This window comes from Empidonax traillii, unplaced genomic scaffold (assembly GCF_003031625.1).
Source record: "Empidonax traillii isolate 1590-97213 ecotype Southwest subspecies unplaced genomic scaffold, ASM303162v1 scaffold17:size2698205, whole genome shotgun sequence".
NCBI classification, from domain to species: Eukaryota; Metazoa; Chordata; class Aves; order Passeriformes; family Tyrannidae; genus Empidonax; species Empidonax traillii.
In genome coordinates this window covers 686,724-699,883 of record NW_020955210.1, presented here as the reverse complement: position 1 = coordinate 699,883, position 13,160 = coordinate 686,724, and the positions used below count along the sequence as shown (strand labels likewise).

The window sequence follows — 13,160 nt, the reverse complement described above, 5'->3', positions numbered from 1 at the left end:
CTCAGGCTCTGCTTTTACCTCCTAAGCTGCACCCTCTGCCAGTTATTCTGTACCAAGTTCTTGCTGTGCTGCTTCACAGAATTAAACCATCACACAAAGTCACCAAGTTTATATTTTCCTGTCCACTACCTTTAATACAACATAGGCTGCCACAGCTGTGCATACGGACAAAGAATACAAAAGCACATCTCCTCAGTCTATGTTGGATTAGACATGATGATTCTGCTGGATAAATAAGTTTGTATCAAACACTACACAATTATTTATTTACATGCAATAAATAACAAATCCATTTACACTTAAGGTTTTCAGAAGTTTAGTGTAATAGTTGTTATGGACAGTAACAGACAAGCAGAACTGGGAAAATGGTACCACCAGAGAAATCTGGGATAAAGTATACAAGCAAGATCCCTTCAAGTAGCCCATAAGTGTGGAAATGGATTTACAAGTATACAGAACGCCACATGTAAAAAAATATTTATAAGATGGCAAGAACAGAGCCTAGAGAAACGTGAAGGGTATGTTTGAATTTTATGTAAAGGCAATGAAACCAAGAGAAAGGGAAAAAAATTTAAAGGACATATTAAAATGTCAGTATTAACAAAACAAATCTTAACAAGTAAAAATCCATCAACAGGATGAATTCAAAGGGCTCTACAAATAAAGAAAATACATGATAAAAGTCTAAGAGTAAAACATTTCTTTTCTTTGCCCTTTGACAACCTAATATTTCCATACATGATTATTCTCTCAGACCTTAAATAACAGTTCTGCAACTCTCTAAATGTGATTTTCTATTCCCAAAGAAATATCTGTGTGACAGTTCTGGAGATTAGAAACACATTGATTAAAAAACCAATTTTATTATAACAAGAAAATTAAAAAGTAAGTTCAGCAAAATAACAAAACAGAATAAATAAATCAATAAACACAAGTAAGCAGGTAGGCACAGAGAAAAATACTCAATGCAATGCTGAGCACTGTGCCAAATAATAAATATTTATTTATTTATTAATCTCATGGCTTCTTTGATGGCAGTGGGCTTTTCCCTCTCCGTTTAGCAGCTTTCTCCATTTTCAGCTGTAACAAGAAAAGACATCAACTGCGGTTGAAGAACTAATTTGCAAGTCAGCTAACAACACAGTATAAATTGCTACATGCAGCCACAAACTTACTGGAGTGATACATTCAGTGAAGAGAGCTACAGAGCATTATTAGCCATGTTTCCACCATAGGACAAAGGAGCACTTCCACAGCTCTCCTGCTCCTCCCCAACTCAAACCAGGGCTGCCTTATTTCTGATAATGGCAGTCTAGGTATTTACGTATCCCTCAAGGCCAGTGTGCCTCACAAATGTTCATGGGTTTGTCTTTGTGTCAGTGAAAGGTAAAGCAGCTTTATTACAGATGTCTAACAGATACAGTTAGATGAAACAGCATGCACAAAGTCACAAAGGACTGGTGCTGAGATAGACACTAAACCACCGTCTCAGTGTCTCCTCACTGATCCACAAGCTCACGACTTCCTCTCGTGAGATTTTTCCAAACAGTAGGCTCCTACAGCATGATATGATTTAACAATACATATACATTTAACTCTGCCATTTCGTAGTAAGACAATTAATCCAAACTAATATATCTGTTGTTCTCAAGTATTGCTATATTAATGAATGAAATTATATTTAGAGTAATTACATTAAAAGAATGCATGGACTTTTGCATCTAAACTAGATATCACACTGCTAACAAAAATGCAACCAAAAAAATTAACATGCTTTTTCTCCCTCATAAAATAATGTCAAAAGGAAGTCAAACCTCATTCCTCATCTGGATGTCCCTACAAATGAACTCACTGCTAAGCAATCCTGTTGGTCTACACAGGAGCTGATTTTAAAACATTTTTCCTTATTTGGAGGCTTGAAGTTTATAGCTGAAATTCCTACTACCTTTTGCAAATACAATAAAATCGGGGGGGGGGGGAGGGGGGAGGGAGAAATGGAGGAATTTGGGTTTGATAGTAACATGTTTTCTATTAATTACTATAATATTTTTGACCATATTTTGTGATGATTTCCAAAATAAGGAAAACTATTTAACATTTCACAAAGCTAGAAAAGCTTTCTCCTTAACAAACACCTTGTTGCAAGCACCAAGCATAACAGCTTTCGATTTTAAAAGTTAATTACACAACACCACCTTACAAAAGATTTCATAAACAGTCGATACACACTTCAGCTGAGATGGTGGAGTTAAGGAGCTAATGTGGGGAAAGAATAGTTTTTTTAAGCATGTAAGCAACCTATAGCACCAGGCATTTAAATTTAAGATAGTCACTGGGGTGGAAGAGACACCTCTAAGGGAGTGACACAGATCATCTAAGAAACAGACCAGATTTAGCCCAACTTATTCAGACATTCATTAAAAAAAAGAACACCATGAATTTTATAAATGACATAACAAACACACAGACCTAAATGTCACAGGGGACTTTCTGTGAGTCTGCTTTGTTGTTTCTTTTTGTCACATAGTAAAATATTTTGGTTTTCTATAAGAGCGGGTTAATTCAATTAACATCTGCCCAGTTAAGGTAAATGGCATCCCGCATGACTGACCTCTGAAATCCTGTAATAGCTCTTAACTGTTTTTAAAATATTATGTTAAGAAGCTAGTGCTTACAGAAACAAGAGAAGGAACTATAGGACACATTTATATGCTACTTAAATCACACATGTATCTTTTTTAGACATCCTCTTGTGAAAGTGTATTTAAATTAGGCAACAAATGTAGTAACTTGCCCGTTCTTGATAACGTTTTTCAAAGTAAGCCATGTCATCTTCTTCTGAAGGTTTTCCATAAGAAATTTGCCCTGTAGCACTTGAACTACCTGAAAAACAAAACAAAACAAAACCCCAGACAAACAAAAAAACCCCAACAAAAAAAAAACCTTTTTCATTAAGGATATTTGTTATTCCATTAGTTATGTTTTATATTTGGCAAAATACATGTATAATGAGAACTCATCTTTACAGGCAAGTACAAAACGCAGCAGTTGGGATCAAAGAGAAATCTCTTTAATCTAGGTTAGCAGTTATTACAAACTGTGTAGTTATAGTAATTGCTAAATTTTTATACTAAACAAGGGACATAAAATAGGCACAACTGATCTATAATTCCACCTAGAAAAGACTTTCTGGCAGAAGGCAGTTTCACAGGATTATGCTGAATATGTGCAACCTGTTCAGATATGATGAGCTTCTAGTAGGAATTAAAAATTTTAAAAACTGACCCAATGAATATGTGACACCGTTAATGGGGAAGATTACAAATCCTAGAAGAAAATCATTTAAGGTAAAAACCACATCATGAGCAAAAATAACAAGCATTAAGAAAACAGTTATTCTAAGCATTTCAAGTACACGAATGTTGTACTAACTTTTCACATAACAAGGTTTCAGTATTCAATGTTTAACTTTTATTTTAGCCCTAATCATCCTTCAATTCATTAATAAAATAATTTAATTTTATATTAAATTATTTTTGTATAACAGTATTATCCTACTTATACATCACCTGCTCTCTGTGAGATGGTTTGAGTGGAACTAGAAGGCCCCTGAAATGCTTTTAGAAATGGATGATCCATGCTGGTAATGGGAGCTTCTAAAAGTTCAGCAGAAGGGGCACCTGTTAGGAAAAAAGTCAAGTGGAAACAATAATTAACTTCATGAGACAGATTTCTGATATACATGACGGGTACAGATTCATATCTACAATTCTCAGTGCAGTCCTCATAAACTCGAGTTAACAAAAGCACTACAAAGCTGGCTTCAAAAGAAATGGAAAGCTTTGTTTCTTTAGTTACTATGGCAATACCATAGTTTCTAAACTTCTGACAAATCCAGGAAACCAGATCAGAATTTAAAAAAGAAATAATGAATATATGAGAATTATAGATAAAACGGTATTTCAGGACAAAATATGTCCATTATTAAATGGCACAAAATCACAGAATACCAGAAGTATCAAGACTAACATGTCTGTTCTATGAATTCCCTCTGGTTTTTTAGGCTGAACAGCTATTAACCTTTGAGTTTGAAAACAAAAATGCTATAAATATATAACCAAGAAATTCCTGGGCACATTTAGGCTAAAGGATTAACATAAATATAATGTGGAAGTATTAAGAGAAAAAGAGAAGTTACAGTTCTTCCTAAAAGATATGCTGCTTTTCAACCAAAAGCAACTGGGCTGAATACCAGAACTGTTGATAAAGAGTCATTTTATCAATTCACTACTGCAAGTTGGACAACATGGTCACAGTGATCTTGACACACCAAAAGACTGTTGGAAAAAAAAAAAAAAAATCTGTCTGCCTTCATACTCTTATTGATCCAGTTTGCCTTCAAACTTTGAAAATCTATTTTGATTTAGTGCTTCTCAAAACTACTTGGGTGGAGAACTAAAACTTCACCTCAGGTCAGCCGCACTTACCTATTCCACTGTCATCGAGTCTCATGTAGCCTTCTGCTAGTGAACTGAAACCAGTCAGTCCTCCCATAGCAGCATAAGGAACATCCTGCCCCACAGGCTTTCCTTGGGCTAAGCGCTCCTCTTTGGTTTCCACAACTGTTTCATGAGCATACGCTGGCTGACCACATGCACAGGTAAAGCAACTATGAAAGCCTGAACACTTGGAACCTAATAAAAAGATAAAGGAGTGAGATGATAATGGCATTTATACCTTATTGCTGACAATATGATTTCCCTAAACTGATCCTTGTAAAAAAATAGAGTTCCTTCACTACAAAAGCATCCAGGTATATAAAAAAATTGTATAAACATAAAGGATGACTGTGGAGACTAGATCATAGAGCCCATCTGGTCACAAGGTCTCATTGAGTCAAGCTTCAAGTACCTCTGAGGATGGTGATTCCACCTCTCTGAGCAGCCTGGACCAATGCTGGATCAGACATTTCTTTTCTGATATCTAACTATATTTCCTATGTTGCAACTTGTGTCCATTGCCATTAACAACACTCTTCTCTATCCACTGACAAAGAACAAAAGGATAAGAAATTCTGACACTGGGTAAAGATGACAACCTGCCAGCATTTTGGCAGTATTGCCCCCAGAGTTGTACAGCACATGACAGTGTTGAATGGCCAAAAAAAATTCACATCACAATTTATCATGTAAATCACAATTTAAATGTTGTTTTAAATTAGCAAAAGTATCTCAGTAGTAAACAGAGGCTGTGGTAACAGCAAAATGGGTTCTACACAAAAGTACTGTTAGACTGACTTTCACAGGGGTTTTTAACCGTATATAGTCATAGGATGCAACTGAAATAGTTATACAAATGTCACGTGACATTCAGAAACCGAGTGAAGTTACCTATCTGCCCTAAACTCGGGGACAAAACTGTCGTCAAAGCCCCGCTGGAGCAACGATGTGACCAAGAAATTGAGGAACTGATTTTGCAAATGTTTCCAACTCACAGTTCATTTTGCAGAGCACCAAGAAAGATTTTTTTAAGTCTTGCATAATATGCTCACAGATCATATTCTTGAGACTGTTAAAGGCTTTTTCATATAATTTTGGGCACTCCCTGGTACCAGAGCTCTGTATTCTGTTTGGACACAGAATGCAGTGTATATGATACATAAAGGGCAACAGCAGTGTTTTCGATTATAATTTATCTATCACATTGGATTGATCAACACTGAACTAGACTAAGGCCATTACATTAAAACAACACAAGTCCAAAACAGAAGCAAATCTTGGCACTTCTCTGTGACATCAGTGAATCTTTCAGAAGTATCCAGTATTTCTGAGAAACACTAAAAAAAGTGCATAATATAAATTATTATTGAAAACACTGTGTTCTATGGATTCAGTCTGAATCATCCAATTGCACTTTTAAGATTTTCGCATTACTTAAAGTTTTGAAAGGCTGTCATATGAATATTTTACGATTTGTTCTATGGGATATGATTCCCAAACAGTAAAAGCTGTTTACAGTTTTTCCTGTACAAAATAGACATGTTTTATGAAAGAAATTTACCAACAGAACTCTAGCAAAAAAACATTTGGCTTACGTAATTTGAGGTTTCAAACTAGAACATCTTTGTGCATTATTTATTTTATGTGGTTAATAACTACTGCTGTTTCATAACATTAACCTCAAACAACTGAAGCAAAAAACTTCCTCTTAGTCCCTCCTCAAAGCTCTTCCTTGAAACTCCATTCCCATTTGCATTTCTGGACCCACAACCTCTATGCTCAGGAACTGCTTTGTTAGAGCACTAACAACAGTATTATTTGGGAACAAGCGCTACTTCCTATGGAGTTGAGAAAAGGTTCATCAACATTATATTCAACTAGGCAATAGAGGAATGGAGATCAACTCTTCTCTCCCTCAAACTACAAAGTTCAGGTAGAAAAGTCATGGGTGTGCAGGTGGAAGTGACAAACTGCAAGTGCGGTGCTTTCATACTGCCTGACTTCTGGCATCTGTCTCCATAAGCACCTAACTGAACCATTCAGAAACTTACGCTCCTTCACAGGACTTGGGGAAATCAAGGTCCTTGTTCTAAACCTTCCTGCAAAAGGTGATGTCTTCCTTCCCACTTCTCATCCTTCTTCTAGGATCACAATACACATCAGTGACAAGTGCAGCATACACCTCACACTCAGGGACGAACACAGATCCCTAACTCGCTGTTTCTGTTGAGTTTCCTAGCAAAGAATGCTGCAAGCCCATCCGTAACTTACAAGAGTTACATGGAAATCCAGGTGCTGCACTGTGCTGGTCAGCAAAGTGTTTGCATCTACAGCGGATGGGTTGTGTGCCATTCAGAGGGACATAGTGGTAGGACTGGCACAGACAACATCTCACTCTACAAGGCACACAAATAGGACGCTCTTTGGGAAGCACTTCATAGTCCGTTTTGTGTTGTTTATACCTAAAATGGGTAAAAATAATAGCTTTCATAACTTTGTTAGTATTTATCAGAAATGTAACTGAGAGGCTTATAATTTACTTCACAAATTTGGTTTTTACATATCCTTAATTATATTACTGTCGTAGTTTTTTAATGAAATGCACAGTATCAACTGCTTTTACAACTATTTATTACATAAATATCACAGATCTTTATGTTTCATTTTGACACCACTATCAGAATCAATACAATCTACAATAACTCATGCCTTAAAGCTGAATTTATTGAAGACTGCAAAACCATTTTGGTCTCAAAAATTTATTGAGATTTAGATTTAAAAACAGTTCTTACTATCTAAAACCTTAGTTTCTCAACCCCCAGGCCTTAAATTAAATTGTTTATGTGGTACTGTAATGTATCTGGAAATTCTTCACATTTTCCTGATTTTTAAAAATATAGTGGTATGAGAAAAGAAAAGCTACCTACCGGTGAGTACAAAAGCACAGTGTCTCTGGTCCCACAAGCTTACAGTCCATGCCAGTTGGTGATCTCCAGCTCACATACAACCTGTTCTGTAACCTAATGGGTAGTACTTTTCTTTTGTACTCCTCATATTCCTCAGGAGTAAAGAGCTTTCCTCCATCATCATCACCTACAATTCTGTAAACATGTTATAAAAAGAACCAAAGGATATGAAGACAATAAAAGTAGATTTCTCCAGATATTTTTTCAAATAATATATAACAGTACTTTTGCTGTAAATGCAAAAGAAAATCTTGTATTTCATAATACTGTTCTAGTGATATACATTTAACAGAACTATAGCTGATCTTTAGAGAAATTTTGTGAATAATGCTCTTTTGAAAAAATTGCTCTGACAGACTGAAAAACAGTTTTGTAAGACAAAAGGAAAAAATAAAGGCAACTGCAAAGCACTCCTTTTCATATGGCAGAAAAAGCGATGAGTATCAAGGGTCATGTAACCAGCCAGCTCTGCCTTAGATTTCTTGAATGATCTCTGGCAAGTCACTTCACCCATCTACACCTAACTGTACTGCAGACTTGCTTGTATCAAGTGATCTAATCTAAGTCTAATTTGAGAGTAACTGCAAGCAGGAAAACTAAACTGCCATCAAAGTAACAAACAACACATCCAAGTTAGAAGACAACTTGCAAGAAGGCTATGATAGTTTGTGTAGCTAAAGTTGATGGGAGCTGTATCCCACAACTCAGACAGGCCCATGTGCTTAAGCTATCATTATGTTCAAATTCAAGGTCACTGAATATCTGGAACTCCAGAGCAGCATCCACATTCTGCATTTATAGAAACAATTGATGACAGTAAGCAAAACCTGTAAAATACAACTAAGACTTAATTGCAGCACTTACTTATGCTAGAAGTTAATTAATGTCTGTAAATATTTCAGTTATTATTTGTTGGGTGCGCTAAAACACACTGAATGTGTCAAATATTCTGTGGATTTGTGCATTGCCAGTACTGTACAGCACCAGAATAATGTGCCAACATATTGCTGGGATTTGCACATCAACCCAGCCAACGCCCACTGAATCACTGTATGTCTTATATAAGAAATACTACTGTGCCTTCCTCTCGTGTTTTACTGAAGGTTTTCCTAAGCTAAGATTGCATTTCAGCACAATGACTGTGTTTATGTTTATTTTTGCTCAGCCTTTCGAGAGGAGTGCTGGCGAGATTAGCAGACGCACAAGGTAGTACGAGGGGTTTATAGAGTGCAAAACTAGAACTCACGATGCACGGAAGTCCACGTTTTGTGAAAGAGCAATACAGCTGTCAGATTACCACAGAATGGCTTGAGTGGAAGGGACATTAAAGATCGCCTAGTTCCAACCTCCCTGCTAGCCCATATGGCCTCTCACAGCACATCACATAGACACGCTGCCGGGCGGGCCTGAATGCGATGAACGACGCGTTCCTTCGCTGCTGATACAAGGTTTACGCCATGCCCGCACCGGGGCACACCAGCCACGGCACCTCCGGCTGCGACAGTGAACGGCGGGCGGTGGATGTGACCCAACGCAGCCGCCACAGAACCCGAAGCGGAGGGCGGGAGGCGAGCGCGAGCATCTCCTCGGGAGGAATCCCGGGCCGCGGGCCGGACGCGGGCGATGCGGCACCGCTGCCGCCGGCACCCGCCCCAGCGACCCCCACCGCGCCGCCCCTGTGCCCTCACCGCCGGTACTCCGCGTACTCTTCCAGGGCCTCCGGCTCCACCTGCAGCCGCTCCATGACCGGCCCAGCCGCCGTCAGAGCGCCGGGAGCGCCGGGCGCCGCCCGCGCACGGAGCGCGGGAGGCAGGCGGGAGGGCAGGGCAGGGGGGAGGGCAGGGCAAGGGGGAGGCAGGCGGGAGGGCAGGGCAGGCGGGAGGGCAGGGCGGGCGGGTCGCCCGCAGCACGCACCGCACCGGTTGCTGAGAAACGTGCGTGGAAGTACGGGGTGCGTGTGCAGCGTACACGGGCACAGCGAGCCCGTTCGCGCCACGGAGGGAGCTCGGTGGTAACCCCCAAAAGGCTTACCGGTCATCAAGACTTTACACTGTTTATACACTTTAACAAGGGCATCAGCATTCACTGGTTACAAGTTACATAACTTGTCTATTAACACTCAAACCCCTATTTGTTAATTACATCTCTCTCTTGTCATGAGAATTAGCCTACAGGGGCAGTTCTCTCCATTTCAGTCTGGGGTCTGTTCTGAGTAGGTGGTCACGATCGCACTGCTGGAATTACCTTTCCCGGCGCTACTGCTCAGTTCTGCTGATTTCACTACAGGTGGCTCTTGTCCAGACGACCCATTCATCTTGGGATTGTCTTCTCTTTTCCTTAAAACAAAAGATTCACCAAACATACAACATTCACAATGCAATTGCTTAATCATAACTGTCTAGCTACAGCTACTGATTAACAAACAAAAAAACAAACAAAAAAATTGCAAAGTTTGATTCAAGTCTGGAGCAGCTCAAATCTTGAGGGGCTTGATATCAAGGACAGGATATATATACATGGTGCACACATTCCCCAGGAATGGTAGTCATCCCCCATGCCTCTGAGATGGACACCTTCCCTGAGCGGCAGTGCCGGGGCACGGGTACATGCACATCCACAGATGTGTGTGTGCAGATCCGTGCACCTGAGGTGCCTCAGAAAAGCATCCACAATCACGGGTGCCACCAACCATGCAGCACATTGTGTCCATGCAAGCCCTCAAGGTACCTGCTCTGCACTCGCGTTGTCCTCAGCTGCTGCTGCTATTTAGACCACTACATTCCTGGTGAGCAAGTGACAGGTGTTTTTGGTTGGCCACTGATTCCCCATCACTCTCCCATTACAAAATAAATATATGTTCCATTGCAAAATGTGTTTTTTCATAGTTCAAGACAACAGGAGGCTAACTTTGGGAAACACTGCTAACCAAAGGCGGTTTTTAGACTGGCAATTTGCAATTCCCAATTCCTCTCCATGTGCCACAAGCAATGCCACCACATTATAGCAACTCCTCTGATGTGTTTGAGGGCTGCAGTGAATACACCACAGTACTGCTCTATCCGTGTAAATTTCTGCTTCACCTTGCTACAAACAATCTGGCCACAAAGTGACCAAATATATGAGGAAAATATGTAATATGTTTTCTTTATGAGCTTTAGGAAATTGGTCATTAAATTGTGCTCTGCCTGCTAGCATGAGCTGCAAATCCTCAGACTGTCCAATTGAGACCCACAAGAAGAGGCTTTTTCCATTCCATACAATGACACTTGCCTGGCAATAAAAAGGTACAGCAATTCAGGGAAGTCTCCAGATTGTTTTGAACTGGACAAGCCACAAGCAATGAAGCAGAAGGTGAAGAGGAATGTCACAAGGACGATGGTAGTGTTTTGCCAAAACATTCCCCAGAGATAGATGAAACAACAGGGACGCCCTCAGGTGTCCAGCAGTATCCAAATAAGGTGACAGGGCATATGGTCTGGGCATTTGTCCTGTGGCTATGCCACATGTATAAGGAATTTCAGCAGAGGAGACAGCACTGCAAAACAACACACACTTTCTGTCACACTGAGATCTGAACATGAACAGGTCACTCTTAAAGGCAGAAATTATATGGGAGCAAGTCCTCACTGCAGTTAATATATCTTCAAGTAAGCTAATAGAAGAAAATAAAATCCCACCAAAAAAAAATCAGGATTATTTCTCCAGGGAAAATTCTTCCTCTGACCATAACTTTGAGAAATAAACAGATGGGGGAAAGGGGACCTTGAAAGCAGGACAAGAAGCTCTGCAGACAGGGAGTTTGAACATAACAAGGCACACACTGCTGCACAGGAACAGCACAAAACTGAAGATCTTTGAGATACCTTGTCTGTATGCACATTTTGCTGGTGCCAAAGATCCCAGAACTGTCAGTAAAGGGGGGAAGGGGTGGAAAGAGCTCTGGCAAGCCTGGTTCATGCAGAATGAGCAGAGCTCCTATGGCATGGGTTGATGTGCCTCATCTGTGCAAGATCTTTGTTAAAAACAGTGCTCTGAAATTCCGTTTGGGTTTGGAGAGCAGAGCCAGGTTTCTGAATAAGGCAGCTTTCAGTGAGGGCTCCAAATGTTAGTCTATATTGCACTTCAGCATCAGATTACCTGTGAACAGTCAGTGAGAACTTACTGAGAGCAGGAAATCAAGTCAATTTTTTGTGAGGCATCTGTCCTATGAACTACCTCCCATCACAAAAATTGAGGATTTATTTCTGGATTTGATCACAGCAAGCGTTTTATGCAATACAGACAGTGTTCAGCTTATTAGCACCCAGGTCTTATCAGCTAGTAAGACCCCACTCAAGATCTGCTTGAATTCAAATCTGCATCTGTAGACTTACTTGGGAACAGATATGAAAGGTGAAAGACTTTGTAATTGAGAAATTGAGTTCTTTGCTAATAAAGGTATTTCAAACACTCACTGTTTTACTGTCATAGCATGAGTATAGGAGTACATTTTGGACTCAGAAAAGCCTCTCCCGTCTCTCATCTCTTCTAAGAGATTGTTAATAGACATCCAAAATATAAATTCAAAATTCATTAAAGACTGAGTCAAACCTGATTTTTCATGCTAAACTACCAAATAATTTTGAGTAGCAAGGAAGAAAAAGAAAAGGCTTTCTGGTCCCATGAAGAAGCCATGACACAAGGTAAGTAAAAGGAACAGGAATCCAGATGGCATGTTTTACCTCCTGTGGTTGTGATGTAGCATACGGATGCTGCTGGCCCAAGATCTCTGAACACATCAAAGTGGGTTGAACATATGGACACTCACTTACAGTACAGTTCTGTGAGACCTAAGGTACTGCCTACACATCAAAGGCAACAGCTTAATGCTGCATGGGGTGTTGACAGTCTCTCTCAACACCCTCTGTTAACAATAAAATGTGTGACCCTTTAAATTTTTTGAAACCCTTACAATTTTGACAAGTGCTTAAAAATATTCTCAGTGAAATACCTATGCAAATTGAAGATAGCCACTTTATTAATGCAAGAATGAATAATTTAGGAAAACAATGTTATATTTTGGACCTCAAGTCATTATTTTGAAGTAGTAGTAAGTCATTCTATTTCTATGGATCTGGTCAATGACTATTCTAATCAACTATTCTGGAAATGAGAATTAAAGTGGCAAAAAGAATAACATAAACAATTTTCATTAAATTGTTCCCTCCATCCATATTTGTAACCAATATTCTGATATACTTGAAGGCAAATCGAAGCTGTACTTACTTTTATAAACTTCTAACCATGACTATACATTATGCTACAATAAAAATTAGTTTTTGTATTATTAATCCTAATTTACAGTATTTAAAAACGACAGCATGTTTCTCTTCAGTTTCACTATCAGAAAAACAGAAAATGATTACACATCTACAAACAGAAAAAGTTGATGAATGTCAAAGGGAATATGGAAGCTCATGTACAAGTAAGGGCCAATTAATAATGAAATGTTTTTGCAGCAGGTATTGACAAACATAGTTGGGAAATTTGTAGTAATTAAGATCACTTAGAGATAATTCAGCAGCATGTGATGCCACCAGTGTTTAAGAGAGGTGATTCCATGAACATAACGTGATTTTTTTTTTAACTTGGGCTTAATTTTAATAACCTAAACAGATACAAATACCTATGCGCATCATTCCTGACAAACTGAGGT

At 39.2% G+C, this 13,160-nt stretch overlaps 1 protein-coding gene across 1 annotated transcript; it reads right to left on the bottom strand.

Moving 5' to 3' along the window:
* Window positions 1-978: 978 nt before the first annotated feature.
* Window positions 979-9,268, bottom strand: FAM221A (family with sequence similarity 221 member A). Its single transcript, XM_027895944.1, has 7 exons — window positions 9,154-9,268; window positions 7,427-7,600; window positions 6,771-6,961; window positions 4,488-4,694; window positions 3,570-3,680; window positions 2,795-2,883; window positions 979-1,080 (listed from the first exon to the last, which is right to left on the bottom strand). The coding sequence occupies exons 1-7, from the start codon at window positions 9,207-9,209 to the stop codon at window positions 1,018-1,020; spliced, it is 891 nt and encodes a 296-aa protein (XP_027751745.1). The 5' UTR covers window positions 9,210-9,268; the 3' UTR covers window positions 979-1,017.
* Between the last annotated feature and the right edge of the window lie 3,892 nt (window positions 9,269-13,160).

Bases quoted from the DNA above. Each gene is read 5' to 3' on its own strand.
- FAM221A (XM_027895944.1), bottom strand. From the start codon at position 9,209: ATGGAGCGGCTGCAGGTGGAGCCGGAGGCCCTGGAAGAGTACGCGGAG. The intron at 6,962-7,426 runs GTAGGTAGCTTT...TACCCATTTTAG, and splicing joins CTGTGCTTTTGTACTCACCG to GTATAAACAACACAAAACGG. The intron at 4,695-6,770 runs GTAAGTTACGGA...TCTTTTTATTAG, and splicing joins TGGATTTCCATGTAACTCTT to GTTCCAAGTGTTCAGGCTTT.